This window comes from Nyctereutes procyonoides, unplaced genomic scaffold, assembly GCF_905146905.1.
Source record: "Nyctereutes procyonoides isolate TBG_1078 unplaced genomic scaffold, NYPRO_anot_genome, whole genome shotgun sequence".
NCBI classification, from domain to species: Eukaryota; Metazoa; Chordata; class Mammalia; order Carnivora; family Canidae; genus Nyctereutes; species Nyctereutes procyonoides.
The window spans coordinates 9,642,845-9,668,152 of record NW_026575139.1 but is presented as its reverse complement, the minus strand read 5'-3'; the positions used below and the strand labels follow the sequence as shown (position 1 = coordinate 9,668,152).

The 25,308-nt window shown below is 56.1% G+C and overlaps 1 protein-coding gene across 2 annotated transcripts in view; it reads right to left on the bottom strand.

Moving 5' to 3' along the window:
- Positions 1-1,040: 1,040 nt before the first annotated feature.
- Positions 1,041-25,308, bottom strand: part of PRIMA1 (proline rich membrane anchor 1) — a 59,987-nt gene continuing 35,719 nt past the window's right edge. The window contains exons 4-6 of one of the 2 annotated variants that reach the window (XR_008661680.1): positions 15,968-16,097; positions 2,310-4,001; positions 1,041-1,948 (exon numbers count right to left, since the gene is read on the bottom strand). Coding sequence is in view for 1 of the 2 variants with exons in the window: in XM_055304233.1 (XP_055160208.1) it covers positions 3,899-4,001; positions 15,968-16,097 (233 nt within the window). In the remaining variant the exon portion in view is untranslated. Of the gene's footprint in view, positions 4,002-15,967; positions 16,098-25,308 lie in introns of both variants that reach the window. The other variant, XM_055304233.1, reaches the window with a different exon arrangement.

The following is a 25,308-nucleotide window of genomic DNA, read 5'->3' as shown; positions in this document are numbered from 1 at the left end:
CACTGCCTGGGCCTGCCCCAGAGCCCTGCCCGGAGCGGCTGCCCCCAGGGCTAGGGGCCCGGGTGGGGACCCCACAGGGCCCTCCTAGCTGCTGCTCCCCGGGGAACCCAGGCGAGGGCGGCAGCGCCCAGCACCACCCAACCAAGGGGAATGGTCTGGGCGGGGGCCGCCTCAGTCACATCCTTTGCCTGCTGCCAAAGATCCCTGTCTGGGCTCAGCCGCCAACCCCACCCCCTTCCTGACGTTGGCGTGCCTATCGGAGTGCCCTTGCCCATCACACTCCACCTCTGACCCAGGATGGTTCCTCACCCTCCACCGGGAACGCTGATGCTGCAGAGGCCCTGCTTTCTTCACTGCTGCTGGCCCATCGGACAGGGACCTCCCAGAAGTGCTGGGAAGGAGTCCCCCCTCACAGGCAGCTCACCCTCCACTCCATCCAGGGCGCCGGGGACCCCGGGGCCAGCCTGCACTCTTGGGGCTCCCTCTGCTCTGGGGAGGGGTGCTGCGGACCAACTCTGGGGGAGAGGGGCTGGAGTCTGGACAGAGGGAGGACACAGTGGAGGCCACAGGCCTGACCTATCTCCCCTCCAGCCTGGCCCCTGATTCCTAGCAAATCAGGGAAACAGGCCTGTCCTGTTTGCCTGGCGCTTCTCTGGTTTTAGCCCTGGAAGAGCCACGTTTTAGGTAAACCTCCCAGCCCTGGCAAACTGGGACAGTTGGTCACCCTCCTCTCAACGGAGTCAAGGATCAAGATGGATGGGTCGGGGGAGGGGGGCAGGATTGGTACCTTAGAGTCCCCATAGATGCCGGCCATGCGGTAGTAGGAGAAAACTGAACGGAAATAAGGCAGGCGAGTCACCTAGCCCGGCTCTGGGTTTGTAGCAGGGCCTCGGGGCAAGAGCACCCCCCACACTCAGCACCCTCTCTCCTTCCCATGCCCCCCACCGCCCAGGACCAGCCCCCACCCCAGAAGACAACCAACCATCATCTTTATAAGTACATTTTTATTGAAAATAAAAAAGGCATGGTACTTTCGTCCTTGTGAGTAGCATCCATGGCCCCCCAGTGCTGGCGGTCCTGCTCCGTCCACAGCAGCGGCTCGCTGGTGGACAAGACGACACAGACTTGACATCCGTCCCTGGAGTCAGGACTCCTAGAGACAAGAGGCCTCTTCCTGCGTGCACTTGGCGCACCGTCGGGAAGGCAGGCCTCGGGGTATTTACATTCATGCATTAGACAGCGCCCGCGACCCGGGGTGTCCAGGTCGGACTTTGTACAGAGCCAGAGAGTACGGGAACTTTGTATAGATATAGATATCTCTTTAAATATATATATATATGACTATATATAATATATAGGTCTATATTTTTTACAGCTATTAGTCTTCCAAAACTTGCTTTAGAAGCTTCTAAGGAACACCTAAAAACTCTGGGAGATCCTATATGCCATTCTAAGCTGGGCTCAACTAGGAGACAGTTAAAAAATATCTATTTGAGAAAACGCAGAGAAGAAATGTGCATTTCGTTCTCAGCTTCAAAGTCTGGGCAAGTCTGAGGATTGGTCTGTGTCTAGGGACTGCAGATACATTCCTTAAATAAAAGTTCTGAGCTCAAATGCCAGGCTGTGGGGTTTTTTTTTAGGGTCACTTTTTGTCACTGAAGCCAAAAATCCGGTGAAGTTCTCTTGCAGCACGTGGGAGAGTTTCCAAATGGCCAGTTCTAGGATTGGTGGGTTGAATTCTCATGTGGGTACTTTTTCTTTTTTTAAACTGGGTTCTTCTCTTGGTTTCACTAACTGAGCAAGAGGTTTTACACACCCAATTTGGGGGAACTTACGCACAAATGTTTGCTTTTCCCAGAGCCTTGGCTGTGGCCCCAGGGAAGGGGATGCTGGCCCCAGAGCGTGGTGGGTGGTCGTCAAGGTTCCTCATGGGGAGCTTTGCCAGGGCCTGAAGGATTTGGCCAATTGTAAAACCTCCTAGGTTGAAGCCTGGGTCAGGGAAGGTGGGGCCAGTGGGATTGTGCAAAGTTGGCCTGTGCCCTGCTTCCCTGGATGTCTCTCCAGGCTGGCTGCCCACTGCTCCATGACTCCTTAGCCCAGGTTCTCCCTTTTCCCCCTCATTTCTGAGCCTGGGGTGGCCTGTGCACAGGGCAGGGGTCCTGCTTGGGTATCTGTTCAAGAAACGGCTGGGGACTCAGCGTGAGGGAAGGCGCCTTGCTGCAGACCTGCACCCTCTAGCCTCTTGTCACTGGCTCTGCATCCCTCTGGGAAGTGGAAGGCATGGACGGAGAGGACCACAGAGCACTCACCGGCTTGGGGCAATGGCCAAGGTCACGGTGACACGGTGCCACGCTAAGGTAGGCAAGGAAAGCAAAATCCAAACTCAAACCCCAAACAGGTCCTCGCACAGAAGGAGAACTGGAAAGAAAGACCCTTTCTGCTAGGATGTGGGCCTGGGCCTATCCTCAGCCTCCTGCTGACCTTGGGGAGAGGACCTGGGTTGGAGTCACAGCAACTCACCTTCTCCCCTCTGCTCTCTGAAACACAACGGAACACAGGCAACTCCAGGGGCGCAAGGGCTCCAGGACAATGGATTTCCAAGGTCCGGGCTCACATGGGGACTCGTGTGCTGTCAGGCTTACCTGGATGGGCAAGTCTCACCATGGCCCAAAGGCCCTCCTGGGAACTACACTGGTGGCCTGGGCGGTGGGCAGGGTCCGCCTAGCTAAGTCCCCACGCCGGGAGGGTAGAGCCGTTAAATGTGTCTGGTTCCTTCTGAGCAACTGGATGGGACGTGAGGGAACCCTTGGGTGGGGAATGTCCTCCCAATCCACCGGGGGAGGCCAAGCCACAGGCCACGGTCTCCACGGGGCTAATGACATGCCCACGGGGCCAGGGGCCACCTGGGATTCCCAGGCCTGGAGAGGCCTCGCCTTCCATCCTCCTTCCTTCCCTTTGTCCACCAAGCCTTCTGGAGGTTTCGGCACTTTTAGAACACAGGACCTCGGGAAGAGACATTCGAGAGAACACCAGTGCCTGGTGGGTGAGGGGAGGCTGAGGGCACTAGAGAGGGGGGTTGAGTACCCGGCCAGGGCCTCAGGGGGTCGTAGGGGTGACCCAGTGCCAGGCCGGGTCAGCCTAGCCCAGAGTGCCCACGGTGGGCTTGGCACAAGGGTGGCCTCTGCCGGGGGAAGGCAGGGCCTGGCTCACACGGAGGCATCAGCTCCGATGAGGATCAGGTGTGGGAATGAGTCTGAGGACAGGCAGAGGGGCCTCTGTCCTTCCTGGCGCCTCGGCCTGGTGTTCGGAGAGTTGTTTGGCCCCTGGAAGGTCAGACACTAGGTCTGGGTGTAAGAGCCCCTCTGCGTGCTCAGTCAGGAGGGGGCTTTGCAGGCTGGGCTCACAGCCTTCCGTGGCAGGGGGTCAGGAGTCAAGAGCCAGGGGTCGGGGTGTGGTGGGAATGGGTGGGAGACAGTCACAGAGGGGGTGACAGACAGATGGGTGGGAAGCACCTTTGGAAGGGGACATCTCATGGCTGTGCCGATGTCTTCCGTGGGGATGCAAGGTGAATGGAGAAGCGGACGGGCTTGCTGGGGAGGAGGAGAGGTTTTCCAGCTGGGGAGGGATCCCCGGATCACCTTTCTCTTGGCTAAAGTGGGAGGCCTCCCCAGCCCAGCAGACAGACAGATTCCCTGGCTTCGTCAGAGCGCGGCTGGGAGATGGTAAATCAAATACAAGCCAGGAAAGAGACGGGCAACCTGGGGCAAGGCTGGGGAGCGGATGGTGTCTTCTTCAGAAGTCCCAGACAAGCCCGGTCTCAGCTCCTGTCACCTGCTCTCCCGTGTTCACTAAAGCCACCAATGTGCCCCTCTGACCAGCAGGTCCAGAGTCTGCAGACTCACACCACGGCGCTGTTCACGTCGGCCCCTTTGTTGCTCGGCGAGGAGGTCATGGGATACTCAGCAACACTGGTGCCGTTCTCTTCTTTTCTCAGTGGTTTCCTGGGAGGGGAGGCAGGGACATCCATTAATGACCAGTGACTGGGGTGGGGGTATTGTGTCCTTCCGGTGAGCCCACCGGGCTCTGTTCCGGGTTAGCATCCTTGGGCTGCTGGGCCTCGTGGGGGCCAATAGGATGCTGGAGGTGGTCTCAATGAGGGTGACCACGTAAAGTGTCATACACACCAGGGCACGGTTGAGAGCGGAACAGGGGAGCTTTTAATAATGAAGCAGGGATAACAGGAATGGATTGGGACTCTTCTGGACAAATGAGAATGGAGAACGTATGGTCACCCTAGTAGGACATGTAGTCAGGCTTTGCTCTCTTTGATTATGAGCACGCAGATGTGAGGATGAATATTTGGGGGTGAAAAGCAGAGAGGTGCCAGAGATTGGATTTTGCAGCTCCCTCTGTGTGATCAGAGGTTAAGTGGAAAACATGATGAAGAAGATGGCGGAGGAGGTGATGCTGGTGGCAGTGATGGGGTTTGAGGTGGTGGGAATAGTAATGTGGGTGGAGGTGGTGACGGTGGTGGCTATGGTAATGACAGTGGTGACAATAGTGGTGGCTGTGGTTGTGTTGATGGTGGTGGTTGGCTTGATGGCGGTGGTTATGGTAATGGTGCAGCCGATGCTGGCATTAGTCACGGTGGTGGTGGTGTTGGGTTGATGGTGGCAGAGGTGGTGGTAGTAAAGTTTCAAACTAAAGGAGTGCACCCTAGTGGTTTTCGAACACTTGATGTTGGGCCACTTGAAGCTCATTCCAGACTTGAGAGTCTGGTGTCTATGGGATAGAGTCTTAGGTGAATTAGTTTAGGGGAGGCAGGGTCTGCAGGGTGGTTGTTAGCAGTTTCACGGGTGGGATTCTCAGGCCCATTCGGAGGCGACACCCTGAGATCACAGCTATTAACTCTTCCCTTTTTTCTTGCAGCAGAATTAGCTCACGAAACAGAGAGAAACCCAAGTGTGCTCACTCGGGGTGTCAGGCTCAGCCATGGTGGCTTCCAGAAATGTGAGATGCAAACCAGCACTTCCTCCTGCAGTGCATCACACTTTGTGCAAAGCACTCTCCGTTACAGATTTTCTTGTCCCCTCTCCCAATGGTCCTCTGGAGAAGCTAGGCCTGGGGTTAAGGGATTCATCTCATGGAGAAACTGAGGCTTAGGGAGAGCGGTGACTTGCCCAAGGTCCCTGAGCTGGTTGGTGTCTGGGCCTGGACTGCCACCTGCTCCTACCATATCCTTGCCCAGACAGCTTTTCATGAAGTCAGCATCCCCCAGCAAGGGTTGTCCCCTGGCTCGGGGTCTGGATCCTATCACCTCCCACCACCCTCCTCCTGGAGAGTTCCAAAAGTTCTGGAGAGGCCTCCAAGAGGCCTCGTTTTGCTTTAACCCAGCACATTCCCCAAACCCTATTTATGGAGATACTCACGGACACTTCCCAGAGGCCCCGGGTTGGTAGGGGTCAGACAGTTGCCTTGTTTGTTATAGGCTCGTGGAAACCGGCCTTTGTCCCTGGGTCTCCTTCCTCGCTCCCCTCTGCCCACCTACCTCTTCCCAGGGGCTTCGAGCAGTTCTGACTTTGCTGGGTGGGTTTCATCTCCGACTCTGAGTTTGCAGGGTCTGGGAAATTGGGGAGGGGGTGCGTTTTCTTATAGGGAGAGCCCACGCTGATGGGCTCCAGCCAGAATCCTACATTTGTCATCAAAATTCGAGGGGGAGGGTGGGCATCAGAAACGGGAGTCCAGGAACCACGAATGGGAAAAACCTCGGAGCCCAAACCCACACAGCTTTCTCCCTAATAAATGTTCAGTTTTGGGCCCGGTCTGAAAAATCAACCGGAGCAGGTCTGGGTCAGGGGAGATAACGCTGAAGAGCCTTCCAGAAGGGATACTGGAGAGATGAAAAAAGGGGCCTGGAACCCCATGGAAATGGGCAAAGCATGGAGGGCACAGAGTTTCCACCTCTTTAGGGTGAGGGGAGGATATCAGCGGGATTTCTTCTGCCAGGAGAAGAGGCGACATTTCCACGGCCAGGCTGCTGGCTAGGAGAGCCTTCTGCAGTCCCCGGGGCCTTGGAGGGAAATGCTGGCACAGAGGGCCTGGCAGGAAGCAAGCCTGGCTGGAGGGACACTGAGGACAAGGCAAAGGGACAGCCCCAGGGCCTTGCCAATGGTCCTAGCCAGCTTCCCAAGCAGGACAGGACGGAGGGGGTGTGGGCAGGGGCTCCACCCAGCAGAGTGGCACCTGTGGCTGGCACAGCCTCCCCCACCCCCGGACCACCGGGAGCATTCCTAGAGCCTGGGCACGGCAAGGGGAGAGGGGGACGCTGTCCTGAAGGTTCTCCTGGGAAATGGACTTGGTCTGCTCGCCTCCTCCACCAGAGCTGAGGCCCCGACCACTCTACTCTCTGGGCTGCTGCCCCAGCCCACTCCCCAAGCCCTCCTGGGATTCCCGGAGGCCCAGTGGAATCTGGGGTTTTATCTACAGCGGGAGATGGCTCCACCTCGCCCCTCCCTGTGCTGTCCTTCCACTAGCAGGGCACTTCAGGGGGACGCTGCCCAAGGGCTGCGAGGTCACGGTTCAGTAAACCCAGGCCCCACCACGTCGAGCTGTGTGATCTTGGGCAAGCCACTTAACCCGTCTATGCCTCAGTCTCCTGACATGTCAAATGGGTACCATAAGGGTGTCTGCCCCATAGGCTTGATGAGAGGAGAGACGTTAATGCAGGTCAGCACTCAGACGAGCACCTGGCATAGAGGAAGTGCTCCGTAAGTGTCTGTTAGCTCCCGGTACTGCTGCCGGAAGGGTGGCAGCAAGGCGCGGGCCCGGGCACGCTCCACTGCCGTCTGCACAGACGTCCTACCTACTGTGTGTACCCGTGGGGCTCCGGAAATGCCAGAGAGGCTCGCTGGGACCCAGCGTGGCTCCGCGGCGCTCTGAGCCAGCCTGGGCCATCCCGCTAGAGCAAAGAAAGGCATCTGCACCCTGGTGCAGGAAGGGATGGCCACAGACGAGTCCCTACAAGGCCTGGTTCCTAAAACCAAGAGAAAGGGAAGTGAGCTTTTCCTTGGCCGCGTCTGGGGTTCCTGCCTGCAGGTGGTGGCTTCTCCACCGGGGACCCCTGCGCCCTGGCCCAGGGCTGGTCAGCAGTGGGCCCTCCGCGTTCTTTGATGGAGCCCTGGGCCTGCAGCTCCGGGGGCACGTGCACCAGCCACAGCCTCTGCAGGAGCGGCTTCTGCCCGCATGGCAGGCCTGGGGGGGGCAGGCCCCAGGCACCCCTCTAGGGTCCCACTGACAATGATCTGACCAGTCCCCCCCTTAGCCTGTTGCTCTGCTGTGGGAGCTGGAGGTAGGGACAGCTCTGAGGAGCCTGAGAAGGGAGGGCTGCTGGCTCGCTTCTTGCCTCCTGTGCCCCACGGAAGGGTCTGTTTTCAGCAAAGTTCAGAGGCCTCGGACTCCCCCTTCCAAAAGCATTCATCCTCCCCTCCACCTGCACCCCAGAACACACACTCATACAAATACACCCCACTCACACAGACACACACACACACACACACACACATCCACCCACAATGAGCTGCCTCTGTGGCCTGCAGAGGTCTCCAAACCTGGGTCAGAAGCCAGGAAAAGCCCGTGTGAGCCACCAAGGGTGTCGCTGACCGTGAGGAGCAGCAGAGTCCTTTCTAACCCGGCGCCACTTCCTCCCTCACCTGGGGGAAGGTGAGCCAGGGATGCAGCTGACGAGCATCCTCGCGCTCCAGCTGAGCCCACTGTTGGACCACCTCCCTAGGGTGTCCTTGTTCAGGCATCTCTGGCTGAGCAAGCCGAAGGCTGGTGTCCGTGAGTCTCATGGGCTTCTGCTCGCCCCTGGACCCAGCCAGCAGGCCCAGGCGTTTGGATCTCATTCCGAGTGCAGCGGGGAGCCATCGGAGGCCTCCTTAAATCAGGGATTCCTGTCTAAGCCCTGGCCCTGCCCCACATCCTCTACCCAGCCTGTCTACAGAGATGAGTTCAGTGAGGGATGGAGCTTCCTGGTGACAAAAGGGCCCCCCCCCAAAAGCAGGGACCTGTCTGGGTCTCCCAGCCATTGGGACTGAGCATGCCCACAATGGGCCTGTCAATGACTGGCCTGCGGTGCCAAGTGGCTCCACTGCACGAGGCATGCCAGGCAGACAAAGCCGCTCACCCCTGCCTGCCTCCTACCACCAGGATGGGATTCCATCTCCCACTACAGCAGGTGGGTCCCTTGTCGGGGGCAGGGCAAGGGGGATAAATGGGCCCAAATAAGCATCTCAGCCCAAAGCAGATGGGGAAACACAGAGCCCTTGCCCCTTCTGGGCCCAATCTCTTCTCAGAGGGAGGATTGTGGCGGGGGATAATCATGAGAGATACTGTGGCATGTGGGACTCAAAAGAAGCCTGTGTGTTGACCCCACCACTGAGGAAAAGCAAGCCCTGGACTGCCTGCGCCCCGGGGAAAAGGGCACCGGTGCTGAAGTTGGAAGACTGAGGCTTGATCCTACAGCCAAGCACAAGAATCTGCTCCCTGAATCCAGCCGAGGTCCCGAAGGAAGGAAGATGGTCCGGGAGCAGCCACGGCCATGTGTCGGTGCTCAGGGCCCGGCCAAAGGCGGTCCCTCCTCGGAGCACCCCAGCTTTGACCTGGCTCCCGGTACAGTTAGACACGGTGCTTTCCACTTGCAGCCGGAGAGGTTGGATTTGGCGCCTGGGGGGGGGGGGGTGTTGTTACAGGAACGGAGGGGGACAGCAGGGAAAAGTGACAGATGGGAGTGGCTGTGTCTCAAGTGTCTGCATCAGGCCCCACCTGGCCCAGGAAGTTTTGGTGCAGAGATAGCTCCAGTCTCAAGACCCCAGGGATCCCAGGTGCATTCAAGGTGACTGTCTTGCTCCTGGAAGCTCAGCGAGAGGCGGCTGGGTGCGGGGCTCCACTCCCGTCCTCAGCCCCCGGGCCCCAGCGGTCTTGTCCTCCTCCCGCCCAGCTCTGATCCCGACTGTGCAGGTCGGCGGGAGGCAGGGGGCGAGGGCTGGGCTGGTGGCCTGCGCCCTGGGCGGGAGGAGGCGGCAGCAGATGGCGGGGCCCGAGGGTGTCACCCAGGCGGGAAGGAGGCCGGGTCACTCGGGGCACAGGTGGGGGGCCGCTGAGTCACTGAGCACGTATGCACTCCAGCTTGAGCCCAGCAAGAAGGCGGAGGAGCCCAGGGCTCGGGGGGAGGGCAGAGGGTGGAGGACACCCCAACTGGGACAGGCCAGGCATTGAGAACCGGGCACATGCCACCCGAAAAGCAGATTTTACTTCACTCACCCGGAGTGAGAGAAAACACCGAGTTTACCAAAATTCTCAGTAGAGTTTGCTAATTTATTTTTTAAAATTTTTATTTATTTATTTATTTATTTATTTATTTATTTATTTATTTATTTATTTGAGTTTGCTAATTTAAAAGGTAGGATCTGGGGGCGCCTGGTGGCTCAGTCAGCTAAGCATCCAATTCCTGATTTCGGCTCAAGTCATGATCTCAGGGTCGTGGGATCGAGACCCGTGTCGGGCTCTGGGCTCAGCTCAGAGTCTGCTTGAGAGTCTCCCTCTCTCTCTCTCCCTCTGCCCCTCCCCTCTCTGCGCAGGTACGTGCTGTCACTTTTTAATCAAATAAATAGATGAATAAATAAATAAAAAGTAGAATCTGGCAAGTCTACGTAAACAAGCCTCCATTCAAGCCACAGAAAGTCATAGACTAGTGACTACGTGCTGGACACAGTCAGGGAGAGGGACGAGGAAGGCGAGATGGCCACCCCCCCTTCGCATGTGCGTGCAAGTGTGCACACAGTCCCTGACACACACGCGGGGGCACATGCACCTGTAGACACCAACATCAACCTGCCTAGAGCAGAAAGCAGAGTCGGGAATCAGGCAAAGTGACAGCTCCAGGGCTTGGGCGGGGAAGAAGGATCCAGACCAGCCCAGGAAGCCCGTCAGAGAGGCGGCGCTTGGTCTGGGGCTTGAGTGAGGAGCAGGAAGGGCTCAGCTAGCAGTGCTCAGCCAGAGGCAGCTCCCTGCGAGCTCCAGAGCACCCAGGAGGGCTGGGAACCTCTGTGACCTGAGCTGCTCTCCTCCCCAGCCAGGACTCAGTTTCCTCCCACGACCTTGGAGGCTCATTTTGGCTCCGACCCCACAGGAAACTCATTTCCACCCCTCGGTGGCCTTCCATGGCCCCAGGCCACCCGGTCTTCTCTACCGGCCACACTCAGTAAGAACCGACCCTTCTTGGCCACCGCCCCTCGCCCGAAGCTCCAAAGAGAATGTCAGTTCTGAGAAGAACATTAACTTCCCTGGCTGACTGCTGTGGAGTCTGTGATTCAAGAGAGATCTTGGAAAAAATCCCCACCGCAGCATCAGGCTGGAGAGAGAAACGGAAGAGGGGCGAGGGAGGGCGGGAGGGCTGAGTGTGCAAGTTCCCGGGGACGGGGACAGAGCCACCTGCCGCATCCAGAGGCACCGCTGACTCCAGGGGAGCACGCCCGTCACCTACACGAGGGGGCTCCGCAGCAGACAGGACGCGGTCCCGCTAAGGTGGACGCGAGTCAGCGCCCCCCCCCCCGGGGGACACCTGTAGGCAGGGGTGGGGACCGGGTGGCCGCTCTGTCCGATCTTGGCACGTCAACAGGTAATGTGCAAAATGGAAAGAGAATTCTCATAACGGCACAGTCATCGCTTAGGGCGTGGAGGGAGGATGGGGACAGCTGACACCCGAAGTGGCTGTCTCTCAAGGGTGTGACTGGGGGGGCGGGGGGCCTTCAGGGGGCTTCTGCTTTTCTCACTAGGCTTGTGGCACATTTGACATTTCAAGCTATGTGCATGTATTACCTCAATAACCATTAAAAAAGGCAGTGGTGGGTGTACAAAACCCTAAGCTTTCTCTCTGATCTAAAGCTGCATCAGGAAGGCAGAGCACTCCTGAGCCTTGGGGTGGGAGGAGCACCCCTGACCTCTTCTTCTCTCTTCCAGCACCCTGGTCCTCCCCCTCCTTCACAGCACTCACACTTTTTAAAAGCATTTATTTATTTATTTATTTATTTAACAGCTTGCTTTCTTTCTTTCTTTCTTTCTTTCTTTCTTTCTCTTTTTCTTTCTTCAAAAAGATTTTATTTATTTATTCATGAGAGACACAGAGAGAGAGAGGCAGAGATACAGGCAGAGGGAGAAGCAGGCTCCATGCAGGGAGCCTGACGTGGGACTCGATCCCGGGTCTCCAGGATCACGCCCTGGACTGAAGTCAGCGCTAAACTGCTGAGCCACCCGGGTCGCCCCCTTTTTTTTTTCTTTAAAAGATTTTTTTTTTTTGAGAAAGAGTGAGAGAGACATGAGCTGGGGGGGGTAAGAAGGGGGAGAAGGAGAAGCAGACTCCCCACTCAGCATGGGGCTTGATCCCAGGACCCTGAGATCATGCCCTGAGCCAAAGGCAGATGCTCAACCACTGAGCCACCCAGGTGTTCCAAGCACCTCATTTATTAACTTGCCTGTGTGTGTGTGTGTGTGTGTGTGTGTGTATTTAATCCACTTCCCCCCTCGTGAGGGGGCAGGAGCTCACCTCGTGTATCTCTACATCCCTGGCATCTAGTCTCATCCCCAGCACACAGTAGGTGCTCAGTAAGTATCTGTAGAGCAAACTGGGGAGCCCTAGGGCTCAGTGATGATGTGTGTGCTCTGGCACCCTCGGGCACACGCGCGCACATACACACACGTGCACCTGAGCCCACCCCCAGGGAGCAGCACGCTTGCTCACTGTCTGCAGTTAATGGTGTGCGGGACCAGCCACACTGGTGGCCACACCGTTCTGCAGCCTCTTCCATCTGTCAGCCAATACCCTTAAATCAGAATGAGGCGGCCGTCAAGCGGCTTAATTGGCAAATCGATGGCAGAAGGTGAAGGCCTGGGCCGCGGACGGCTGGAGGAGGAAAGGTGTGCTTTGTGGGCCGGGGGTGTGGGGGCGACTCGAGGCAGGGGCCCGAAGGGGATGGGGATGCGTCCTCTCTCTGCAGCACAGGTGTTCTCCGCACCAACGGTGTGGCTGTCAGAGAAGCTGAAGACACCACCCTGGGACGGTACCCCCGTAAGAGTCCAGGGGCCTGGGAACTTCCTTCCCCTGGCCAGCTAGGGGTCTGAGGCCTGGCCCTCCTACCTGGGCGCTGGGCACCTTGCACCCTGGAGCTTTGTCTCGGTGACTCTCACGGATCATTGTTGTTTGAGGTCCCCATCCCATCCTGGACCAACGGCTTCTTTCATTGTGTCTGCTTACAACTTATTTCTGCTTGATAGTCCCTTCGGCTACTCCCCTTCGGAGGGTGGAACACCCTCTCCTCCCCCCATGAGGTGGGTACCCCGCGGGCAGAGATGGTGCCCAAAGCACCCAGGATAGGAGCCCCTGTGCCAAGCACGGCCCCACCGCCTGGCCTAGACTTTGGCAGGCACTTCCGTCTGCATGGATGCCTCTGAGCAGTGAAATGCCCTACAGGTAAGGGAAAGAGGCCAGGGAGGGCAGCGACACCTGCTGAGCTGGGGGGGGGGGCGGGCAGCTGGGAACGGGGCACAGAGCTCTGGACTCCCAGTCCTGGGTTCTTCGAACAACTCCAGGCTGTCTGATGCCATGTGCATGCCAGGCCTGGGGGTGGGGAGGAGCCCTGGGTGGAAGCTCAGGGTGCAGAGCACACAAGGGCTCTGGGGCTCCATCACCCTGCAGCTGTGAATAAAGAAGCTGCTGAGAGTGTCTGAGGGGTGTAATCGGTTAAGTATGACTCTTGGTTTTGGCTCAGGTCATGATATCAGGGTCCTGGCTACATGCTCAGCTTGGGGTCTGCTTGCTACTCTCTCCCTCTTTGCTCCACACCCATCCCTGCCCTTCTCACCCTCCCCCCATGTAAATACATAAATCTTAAAAAAAAAAGAAAGAAAGAATTGCTCACAGCAAGCTCAAGGCAAGGAGGCCACTGAAATACAAGCTGTGTGGGCTCCCGGGCTGGGGACCCTGCAGAGTTTGGGGTCATTGGCAGGGGACCTGGGGGCCACTGCATGCGTCAGTCCCAATGAGCGGCAGCCCTCATCAGGCCTTGGTCTGATTAACTCCCTCCCCCTTCCTAGAAACCTCTTGTGGCCCTGGGTCTGGGGGAGGTGCTCCTCCTTGGGCTCCTCCCCTTGGAGCCCCTCACCCCCAAGCACCATGTCATCTAGCACGAGTTGGGACTCTGGATGCATTTTTTGACTCAGGCTGCAGTTCGATTCACTGAGTCTGTGAGTCCAAAGTGCTAATGAGACCCCATCTCCCACCAAGGTCAGGCCCTGTGGGGGCTCTGCGGGGTGCCGCTCTGCACCTGCTCCTGTCTCCTCCCACTCCTGCAGAAGCCTGTGGGTCCTGTGGCCTGCACCCCAGATGCCAAACCAACCTGGGATCTCCAGAACCACCTTCCTACCCCAGCTGATTCTAGAACCATCCTCCCGGTGAGCTGGCTCCCAAAGGCTGTGTGGGGGCCCTTCACAAAGATCTCTCGGAAATCCTCCCCCAGGACTCCAGGCTGTGAGAGTTAAAAAAAGACCCGGGTTCATCACTGAATTTTCCTTTTAATGGTTTTACAGTGACATGAAATGCTTTTGTTTCCTGAGAGAAGAGGCATGTTTCAAATGAATTATTAACCAGAAAGAATTGGCCGTGAGCAAGACATCCTCCATTGACTCCGGAGAAAAATGCAGACAGACAGCTGGCTCGCATGGTGCTATCTCTTACAGCCCCCAGCAGAGGTCAGCCTGGGCAACAGGAGGGGGCATCGGCTCTCCCACCAGCTGTAGCCCGGCCTGCTGCCCATTCGTCCCCCAAGGGGTTGAGCCTCCCACACAGGCCTCCTCCCAGGCCGGTTCTGGGGTGCTGGCCTCTATTTCTGACTCTGCTGGACCCTAAACGGAGCCCCCTCTGGTCACGGACTGTCCGCCCTGGGGGCTGGGATGCCCTTTCTGGATTATGAGGTCTGGAGGAGCAGAGGGCTGGGCCTTCTTCCAAGGCCCGAAAGCTTGCGGAGGACGGTGTGGACCATGGTGCTGTCGCAGCGCTGGCTGGTCTCTATTTCTGCGGTCACCCACCCATTCAGTCCTGTCCTCTCTCCCTGCCCTGTGCCCCGGGAGGCTGACGCCTTCCTCTGCATGTCTTGGGCTCCCCTGTTCCTTGGGTTTGGCCAATGACATGCACCCTCAGGAGGACTAGGGAGGGTGGAGAGATGTTGGGGTGTTTCTCCCCTTCCTTTCTTGTTTAGGGGTTCATCTCCATCTGTTCCAATCACAGCTCCTGCGAAGCAACCCCTCTTTTGAGTCTCAGGCTCTCTAGGTTTTCTAGTTCCTGTGGCACGATTTCCTCCCTGTGTCCTGATCCTAGGGGTGCTGATCGCCCCCCCTTACTAGTCCTGGAGGACTTCACGAGCCCCATTTACATCCAGGACCTGCCCACACCCCTGGAAGGGTTCAACTGAGCCTTGTGGCTTGAGTTCCGTGTGTTTCTGGGCCACTGACAGACCCAGGAACCAAGAGCTCAGAGCCTATGGAAGAGGACAGAGGGCAGCCAGGAGGCCCCTCGGGCTGCTCTGAGGGGAAGTGAGGGGGTGCCCCCGCACACCTTCCTGGAAGAGCCCCAGCTCCGCTAAAACAAAGCCCAGCACGCCACAGCTGGCGACACTGCAGGTCTTCTTCTTGTTTTTGGACACTGTCAGCCTTGGAGCCTGAGAACAAGGGGTGGAGGGGGCTCTTGGCCGGGAGGTAGATCCCCAGGGCTTGGCCTCTCTGCGTGGAGCTGCTGTACCCGGGCCCTGTCCCCCTCATGTCCTGCCGCCGAGCCACCAGGACACTCCCAGGCTGTTGCCTTATCTGGCCCTCCACCTTCCATGCCTGAACGCGCATTCGTTGTAGGACTTTTAACTCAGTATTTTACTTTTCCTGCTTTTGAATTATTAAAGTGAAGTCCAAAAGAACAACAGATTAAAGGCTAAAGTGAAATAGTTGAGCTGTTACAATTGTTCTTAATATATATCCCCTAAGTTGGGGCCTTCAGGAATTTTCAAAGACTGTATTAGAAATCGATGAACAATGCTTAGGACCCTTAGGGGTTTCGCAACATTTTTGTCTTTTGCCTCTGTCCTCCAAGGAAGGAGGGGTGTTGGTGAGGGGGTGCTTTCTGGAGGCTGGGAAGCCTGGAGGTCAGGGCCTGCTGCTCTGTAACTCTAGGGGGCTGCCATCCACAACATGGCAAGACTGAGGGCCCTAGACACTACTTGAACCTCCTCAGACCCCAGTGCTAGCCACACTCCGCTGCAGCCCCCAGCTCAGCATGGGGGGGGGGGTGACTGGTGATCACTTTGGAAAGGTAAAGTGAGTTGGTAGGTGCAGAAAGGACAGCAGTGTCTGTGAAAGCCAGTCTGCTGTTGGCATAATTAAGGACTCCCCTGGAGCATTCCCATTCTTTCCTCCCATTTTACAAGTAGGGAAACTGAGGGCCAAAGAGGTTAAAGTGCTTTCTTCCTGGTCACACGGTTTGAACTGGTATTTAGATCTGACCCCAAACCCCAGTTCCTACTCCAAACCAGCGTGGGCCCTCCTGGTGGCTCCATCCAGTGGCACCCTGCAAGGATTATATCCATACTCCCAGGCGCCTTAGTGAGCTCCTGATGGCAGGCTGTGACTTCCAGGTAGGGATACTGTTCACACACACACACACACACACACACACACATCACTGCCCTGGACCCAACACGTAACTGGCGCTCATTCAATGCTTGGCTGAAGGAAGATGGGCATTCACTGTACATCCTGCTTGTTAAATGCTTAACAATTTTTATGGTTTCAAAAAACACGATGGGGGTGGGCGGAGTGGCCCCAGCCCAGGTGGAGCCCCATCGGGGCTCAGAGCCCTGTGAGCACTCACCTTTTGATGGCTTTATAGCAAATGATGACAAGCACAGTGAGAAACACCAGGGAGGCGCAACATACCGCGATGATGATCACCAGCCCCGACCACCAGCTTTCCTCAGCGGGGCACGAGGTAGAGTTGGGGGCTGAAAGACACAGGAAGAGGCTGAGTCTCCCCCGGAGGAGCAGGTGTCAGCCGCGTCAGAGGTGGACTGTGGCGGGTGACACGCCAGTGCCCTCACCATCATCCGGCCCCCAGGATGGAGGCTCTCTGACCTGGGCTGCCGTCCCCACCCCCACCCCAGCGACAGGTGACATCATGCCTGGCCCCCCGCCAGACACGTGCTCTGAGCAGGGGTTAACGCTGAGGCCCGGGCCATCCATCCTCCCTTGGCATGAGCTAACTGACAGCAGGGTCAGGTTTAATTTCCCATGAAAAATAACAGAACATCTCATTCTCTCAGTTGAGGCATTAGATCCACTTCTTCCGAGGGTGGGGGTGGGGAGCAGGGTGCACAGGGCACACTCCAGGAGGGAGGACAGAAAGGGAGGCCCATCAATGTCAGTTTGGTAAGCCAAGAGGCAGCCTGTCTCCCTTCTTGGATCCGGCCCACGTGGGGAGTACCTACAGCCGTCTCAATTGGCCAAAATCCGGCAGAGTCTGTCGCTGACACAGCATCTGAGCTGTGCCACAGGGCCCCTTTGTCATTATTCGATCCAAGGAAGGGGTCCCCGGGGTGAACCTGTCCCCCACCCCCACCTTGGCACCAGCTGTGCGGGGCAGACCGCAGCACAGGGTGGATGAGGCCCGCTGCAAAGCTGGTTCACTCTTCTGAGAACCGTGGAGACATCACACAGCCTCATCCCAGAGGCCCTGAAAGATCCAGACACAGCTGGAAAGGAGTGCCCCGAATTGCAAAAGAAATAGGAGGGGTGGAGGGGAGAAAAGAGAGAAAGAAGGGAGAAGAGGGAGGGAGGGGAGGAGAGAGGGGGGCAGGGAGGGACAGACAGGATGGACAGATATACAGACACTACTAGCTTTGGGCAAGTCTTCAAGACCTGTGGCTTTATGTAAAGGGATCAAAACTATGCCCTAGACTCTGTGTCCACTTAATAATCGATACTTTCAGGGGTGCCACAGAACATGGGGAGTAAGTGAATGGTTTCCCGGGGATACCACAGATGCTTTCGTCTCTACCGTCATTCTCAGAATTGACGTTGCTGCCATACTCCTCATGGTGTAAACCGCATATGGTGACTCTTAACCCTCTGAAGTGTCCAGTGTGATCGGCTTTGACAAATGAGTTCACCTGCCTAAGCCACACCTCTGTCATGACATAGAATATTCCCACCACCCCAGGAAGTTGCCCTGTGTCAATCCCTGCACTGCAGGCAAACACTATTCTGCTCTCTAAAATCAAAGATTAGGGGATCCCTGGGTGGCTCAGGATTTTGCGCCTGCCTTTGGCCCAGGGCGCGATCCTGGAGTCCCGGGATCGAGTCCCGCGTTGGGCTCCTGGCATGGGGCCTGCTTCTCCCTCTGCCTGTGTCTCTGCCTCTCTCTCTGTCTGTCTGTCTCTCTCTCTCTCTCTCTCTCTCTCTATGTCTATCATAAATAAATAAAAATAAATCTTTAAAAATAAAATAAAATAAAATAAAAGATTAGATTTGCCTGTTCCTGAAAGTCCGAACATGGAATCATGCAGTATGTTATATCTTTGCTCCCTTTATTTAGCAAGATGTTTTTGAGATTTATCCACGTTATCACAAATTTCAGAAGTTCCTTCTTTTTTTTTTTATTGCTGAGTGTGGTATTCCATTATATGAAGAAACCACAATTTGTTTATCTGTTCACCTGTTGTGGGTGGACTCCTGGGCTGTTTCCAGGTTTTGACTTTTGTGAATAGACCTGCTAGAAGCATTTGCAAACGTGGGCTAGATCTGTCTTTTTTTTTTTTAAGATTTTTATTTATTTATTCATGAGAGACAGAGAGAGAGAGAGAGGGAGAGAGGCAGAGACACAGGCAGAGGGAGAAGCAGGCTCCATGCAGGGAACCCGATGTGGGGCTCAATCACGGGACCCCAGGATCACGCCCTGGGCCGAAGGCAGAAGCTCAACTGCTGAGCCACCCAGGGCTCCCCTAGACCTGTCTTCATGTTTTTCCTGGATAAACATCTGGGCTCGCTGGGTCCTATGGTGTGTGTGTGAGTAACTTTATTAGAGGCTGCCCGTTTGTTTCCCCAAGTGCCTCTTCTCTTGTATATGCCTGCCGGGAACAATTAAAGAGGAGTAAGCAGAGCAGAGTAGTTTTAAGTTACCAAATTGTTATCATATTGTGGTGTTGTTGCAGCTGGGTGGGGAGACCCAGCAAGCCACTAAGTGCTCTTTTCAGGGAGCAGATGCTAAAGCCCCTTTAACAAATGTGAGGTCCCCAGATCTGGGGCTCAGATCACCACACAACCAAGCTGGTTCAGAAATGCTTCCTGAGAGACACCAGGACAGGGATGTCACGGAGCCACATGGCTGCTCTCAGCCAGGGCCGAGTCAGGCCATTAGGAACTCCAACACTGAAAAGATACAGAATATGAAATTCAAGATAGGAATAAACTCTAAAATAAGGGAAAGGAGATCCAAGAGGATTCTCATTTTTCCCATGATGAATTTCTTCAGTGTTTTATTATTATTATTATTTTTTTGTGAAACATCAAACGCAAACCTCCAAGAAGCCTGGCTCTCCTACCCCAGTTCCACATTTTGGGGTGCCCCAAATGTCCCAAATTTAGCTTGGCTGAGTCTTCCTGGGGTGACCTAGCACAGATTCAGGCCCCATTTTCCCTCCAGTGGTCAGTGCATGATAGTCAGGAATGCAACCAGATACAGGGGGATCCCAACCCCAAAGGGCTTCCCTCCTTGTTTTTGCCGCAAAGGAAGCAATTTTGGCTTCTGTCAATTGTACCTCAGGCTGTAACATCTCTGGGCCAAGTCCCAAGGGCCACGCCTGCAGCCCAAGGGGACCCTCACACCTGTCCCACAGGGGGCCGGGGCTCACATCAGCTGCAGGCAGCCCCCCTCCAGAGGGTCCCTGGAAATAAGGGGAAGGGGGCTGTCTTTGGTTGTCACAGTAAGTGAGCCCAGGAGCTCCAGAAAACAACAGGGGCCTGGATATTCCTACAAGATTGAACTGTCCCTCCAAAAAAAGCCACCGAGGCCCTTGTTGAGAAATACCATCAACGGGAAACAGAAGGGTTGATCCGAAACCGCCTTTGGTATCTGACACCAAATTTCAGAGTGTCTCTTTTGAGGTTCTTTACGTTCATTGGTAATGAGGTGGGGATCTCCTTCTTGCTTACTCGTCCCAAACACAATCGACATAGAAAGCAGGGGGACTGGTGTGAGAGGGTCGGGCCCTCTGCGTCGGGCCCCTGATATTATTCAGCAGTGTGCTGCCCAGCACATGCATGTGAGGAAGCTGAAGCTACTCCAGGCAAGAAGCTAATGCATGAGCAAAAAGGGAGGTATTTTGTGAATCTAGTCTGGGGGCATAAATCTTGGATTTTGCCAAGAAAACGGCTCTTGTGTTCAAACAATGCATTCTTATGTCTCCTAGCTCCAGTCATTCTTTTTACATTAAGAAGCATCAGGAACTGTTGGAGCTGGAGGAAGCCTGAGAAGTATCATTTCAGCAAAAGGTCACACACGGACACCCAGGATCAAGAAGCAACTTTTCCCAGGGGCTAGCGATCGGGACACCAAGCTTTGGGCTGCAGGCCAGGTCTGCTCCTGCCTGAACTTCCTTCCTACTGGTGTGGCCAGGACTCCTTTGCAGATGTGATAAGCTTAGCACGTGAGCAGCCTGATGGTGCACATTTGAGAAGATAGCATCATGAAGGTGCTCATTCATTCATTCATTCATTCATCCACCAGCCATTTGCTGAGCACCTGCCATGCTCTAGCATCATGCTAGGAGCTGGGAGTGCAAAGATGGATTCGCTAGAAACCGTGCCCTTACCAGGTCTGGTGCCAGCTGCCCACAGATCATCACAGGGCTGGCTGAGACCTGGTCACCTTTGCTCAAGGGGCCAGCAGACTCCAAGAGGAGATGAGACATGCAGATTTGCTAACGTGCGAGGTGCAGGTCATTTGTGGCTTGAGGGGAGGAGGCCATTTGGTGGGAAGGATCAAGGAAGAGGGTGATGTCCATGAGAGGCAGATGGTCAGGCAGGGAAGGCTGAGACAAGCCAGGTGTGAAGTCCAGACATGAGACTGCCGGGGCTCCGCCCCCTCTGGCACAGCCCTTTGCTTGTGGCCAAGATTCTGCAAACACTGACAGAAAGGCAGGAGCTGTCCTGACCTCTAGGGGTTGCAGCCCCCTCTCTCCCTGTCTCTACTCGATAAAGCTCTGTCTACTGTATTCATTAAACACTCCTGACGTCCGTAAAGATGATAAAAGTGACAACCACAGAGCTCGGCGTAGAACCACCTGGGCTCAGTTTTGCTTTATCAAAGGAGCTGCTTTCTTTCTAATCAAGAAATGTATCATTTAAACTTATATTTGGGAAAAAAATAAATAAATAAACTTATATTTGGGGGGTGGCTCAGTTGGTTGGGCGTCCAACCCCTGGTTTCGCCTCAGGTCGTGATCTCAGGGTTGTGGGATCCAGAACCGAGTCCGGCTCTATGCTCAGCTCAGAGTCTGCTTGAGACTCTCTCTCTTCCTCTGTCTCTTCCCTAGCTTGCATTCTCTCTTTAAAACAAATACAGCAAAAAATAAATAAATAAAAATAAAAAATAAAAAATAAAAATAAATAAATAAACAAATACAGCTTAAAAAAAAAACAAAACCCTCATATTAGAGACTTCTTCCAGCCAAGATACAGTAACAGGGACAGATTTGTCCCCCCCGCAAAAAACACACCTGAAACATCTACAAAATATACCAAACACATACGACAATGGTTTTCAAAATAGCAGACATCAAGGCAACGGAAGGCGCTGATCTCTGAAGAACAAGAAACGAAGAAGGGGAGTTCGGGCTGCCCCAGCTCACTGCCCGAGAGAGTTTGCAAAGAGCAGTCCTGGAAGGGAGAAGCCAGCAGGATCCAGACATCTGTGTAAAGTTGGGGGAGCTGGAACTGGGAGTCCAGGGAGTGAGCATGACAGATATGGTCTCCCCCCAGGGTACTTCCAGAAGAGGGGAAGAAGCCAACAGCCTACAAAGAAATCTACCAAGGAATATATAATGGCACGAGTGGCAAATGCTAGAAAGAGATGAAAAGGAGGTCATCTTGTGGAAGTGTCTAGAAAAGAAGCAGCTGTGAATGTGCCCATCTGAACAGTATCAAGGAGCCTGAGCAGACCAACGGGATTCCAGTGCCCCAGGGGAGCCTCTGAGGTCAGGCAGGAGCCCCCAACCCCGGCGCTCCCGCTGACCAGCACCTTCCCTGTATCGCTCTCAGGTATTGGTGACCATCAGATGAGACAGCAGGGGCAGGGTTCTTGAGGGTCCCAGGAGTAGCAACCATCATCACCTGCTGGGCACTGATTCCAAGGCACGCGACTAGTCACGGCGGTGCAGAGCCCACTGAAATCCCCTTTTGTAAGTGGGGAAACTGAGACCACACAGCCAGCAGAACAATCACGATTCGAACCCAAGTGTGCTTGCGACAGCATTCATGGTCAACTCAACATGCTTACGTGCGATCGGGAACCTGCCACTTCCATCTCCTTGCCTGCCAGCTCTACACAGGAGGTGCCTGATGGGCAGGGGGGTACGCAGTGGGGCAGGAATGCATCAGAGGGGCAGCCAGCAGGGGAGAAACAATTCGGGTTTGCAAGATATTTTTCAGTGGTTCCTAGAAGAAGGGAGTTATAGCCCTGTCCTTTTTTTTTCTTAAGATTTTAATTTATTTATTGGACAGAGAGAGAGAGAGGGAGAGGGAGAGAGAGAACAAGCCGGGGAAGGGGTAGAGGGAGAGGGAGAAGCAGACTCCCCTTGGAGCAGGGGGCCCGAGGAAGGGCTCAATCCCACGACCCTGGGATCATGATCTGAGCTGAAGGCAGATGCTTAACCTACTGAGCCACCCAGGCGTGCCCCCCTCGTCCTTTGTTTTAACAGGATTTTATCCGTTGTGATGGAGACTATGGATTTATCCATGGTTTGGCCTTTTGACCCTGAGTGGCCACCCTGAGTGGCCAACCACTCGCGTCCTGCAGCTCCTCATTTCTCGAGCGCAGCCTGAGCACCAGGCACTGCCGGTGACACTATGGGTGTTCACTCGGCCTCAGGGGAATCATTAGACTTCTCTCCCAACTTTCCAAGTCTTTGATGACTCACGCCAAGGTTGCCTGTGCTGTTTCCCGACTGACTCGAGAGCTGAAATGGCAGCACACTGAGTTGGCCTTGACTGTGCGGGCGGGAGGCCGGTCAGCCTGCAGCCACCCTGCACTGCTAGCTCCCCGCAGTCACGCTCCGGCCCATCGATGGGTCACAACCACTGAGCACAGGTGTGCGGAGGGCCCCCTGAGCTGCCACCAGCTTCCCTCAAGAGGCTGATGCCCACGAATGCGCTCCCCAACCAGAGGACACGTTCACCCCATACTGGGGTCCCCCGTTGGGAGCTGGCCCAGGGCTCGTGACACTGCCAGGGACTCACCACTGTGGTGTGTCGGGCACCGCACAGGAGTCACGTGGCCCCGCTCTCAGGGATGGCCTCCTGGCACAGCTGGCCCTTAGGGTGTAGGGGAGCCCCTTTTCTGTACCAGGCCCTCCCACCCACAGGAAGGGTCTTGAAGACACCATCCAGCCATCTGGGCAAAGTGCGCCCCGGGTTACCAAAAGTCTGAAGAGCATTTGGGGCCATTCAACTCTCGGCCCCCGCCTCAGCCTGTTCGCCCAACACGCTGCTGCTTCATGGGGCTCACGAAGGTGGGGCGGGGTCCAGGAGCTCTGCTGACACATTCGTGTGGGGACGGAACCTGTCTCCTGTGGTCAAAGGAGGGGCCTGGGGCGCAGAGAAGCAGACTCGTCCTCACATCTCCGCCCTGCCTTACATCCGGCCCCCGGAACCAGAAGGCACACGGGCTCCCACAAGCTCCTTCATGGCTGATGGCCCGTTCCCTGCCTCTGCCTCGGTGTCCCCGGCCCCACTGCGGAAGGAGGGGGTGTGGGGCCGCCTCCAACCCCGTGCCCCACCCCCACACAGAGTCCATTGTTCCTGGCACACAAGGGGCCGACTCAGCTCACTGCCATCCATTCACGGGCACAGGGCATCCACGGGGAGGCCTGTGCCAGGGCCGTCCACCCTCCCCCGTGGGGCCAGCTCGGGGGTGGGGCCGCTCACTCATCTCCCACCCAAGGTGCCAGGGCGTGTGGCCGGCCTTCACAGCCACAAGTGCAAGATCAGACCTTGACACCATGCAAACCTCTGGAACAAGCCCCTACATATAGAGAGAAAAGTCTCCTTTGGCGCTGTGCCCGATGAAAGCAGTGAGCATGTGCGCTTCAGCTCCAGGGGGTGGCTTTCACCCCTTCTCTGCTAATAGGAGTCTGGCTCAGGCTTTGGGGACGGGCTAGAATCCCCCCCGTGATACGTCTTTCCAATCCCCCCACCCCCACGGCCAGAGGTTCCCATGTCCCCCCCATCCGCCACAGGCTCAGGCTTTGGAAAGGCGTGTCCAGCCCAGGAGGTGGGTTTTCAGTGGTGTCAGCCAGGTCTGGTCGTTCCAGTCCTTCTGACCCTAACTGATTCAGACGTGGGCACATCATACAGATCGGGCCAATGACACATGAGGAAAAGCCTGCTGGCAGCTTCCAGAACTGTCTCCTTGCTGTTAAGGGAGAAGCAGGGAAATAGAAGGCCTCTTTTCCTCGTGGACACCACCATGTCCTTTTTTACCCCTAAACAGAGTAGCTTTGGGGGGCTGAGGGTGCTGGGGTGCAGAGTGGGTGGGCAGCCACGGTGCTTCAAGGGGCAACAGGTGAGCAAAGGGGGTTCATCACACAGGTGCCTGGAGGAAGAGCCAAAGCAAAGGTCCTGAGGTCAGCAGGAATGTGGCAGGTCTGAGGAGCAGCAAAGAGGCCCTTGTGACCGGGATGAAGCAGGCAAGGGAAGGACAGGAGAGATGAGAAAACTTTAAGCTTTTACACTGAGAAATGAGGTGTCATTGGAGAAGGGGTGGTCAGGTCTGACTTCACATTGACTGAATGGCTCTATGTTTAGAGTAGACTGCGTGTGTGTGTGTGTGTGTGTGTGTGTGTGTGTGTGTGTGTGGCGCAGGGTGGGGGAGTGTGTAGGAAGCTGGAGGGTCACTGCCAATAGTCTAAGATGAACAGGATCATGGCTTAGATGGGGCTCAGCAGTGGAGGTGTGGATAAAGGGTGGATTCTGGATACATCTGGAAGGTCAAGTTCACGGAAGTGTGGATGTTTGTGCATGTGGATGTGTGGGTGGGTGCTGGGTGTGACCCAGGAGAGAGGATGGGCCCCATGCACAGGTGGGCGCCCCAGTATGTAGGAAAGGTGAGAGAGGAGTGTATGGGTGGGTGACAGAGTGGGCTCAGGGGTCGCTTCCTTCCTTCCAACGGTCTGTTGTCTCGGCGAAGCAGGAAGCGGGGTCAGCAGCTGAGCGAGGATGGGACAGGTGTCCAGGGTGGTGGGGTGGGAAGGGACCCTAAAGTGAGTCCGGTCCAGGGCCAGCCGCTTCACCCCACGCACCTTCACCCCATGCCTGGGACTGCAGGGTCAGGCTGGCTTTCCCCAGGCTGTGTGAAGGGAGGGTGGCCTGGGGCTGAGGGTGCTGAGGGTGTGCCTGGGGGGGGTGAATGCAGTGCCGGACCAGGACTGGCAGACAGTTCGTGAAGGTGCCCAACGTCCTGGGGCAGGTGGTAGAGCTGGGATCTGAACCCAGACATCTGGCTCCAGGGCCAACCTGAACCCTCACCCAGAAACAAGCAAGCAAATCCAGGCCCAAAGATACACCTTGGACAAAATGAGACAGGAGGGTCCCATGGAGGGATGGAGGCTGTGCATGGAAAGGGGACCTCGTTGTTACCTGGGCATCAGGGAAGCCTCTTTGAGGAGGTGGTATTTAGGCTGAGCCCTACAGGGTGGGGGAGAGGGGGCCACCCTATGGAAAGGTCCTATGTGGGTTGGTCTAGGTCAGCAGGGGAAGGAGTGGGGCCACAGGCAGGGGGTACCCAAGCCTCTCTGCTCCCCCCCAGGACCCCAGTGTCCGGGACCTCCCTGCTGAAGCCCTAGGGAGGGGCTCCATGCCCTTCCATCTGTGACTCCCAGCCTGTTGCCCGAACTCCACAGGACACTCACTTCTCTGATTTATTTATTTCTGCCTGGCGTCCTG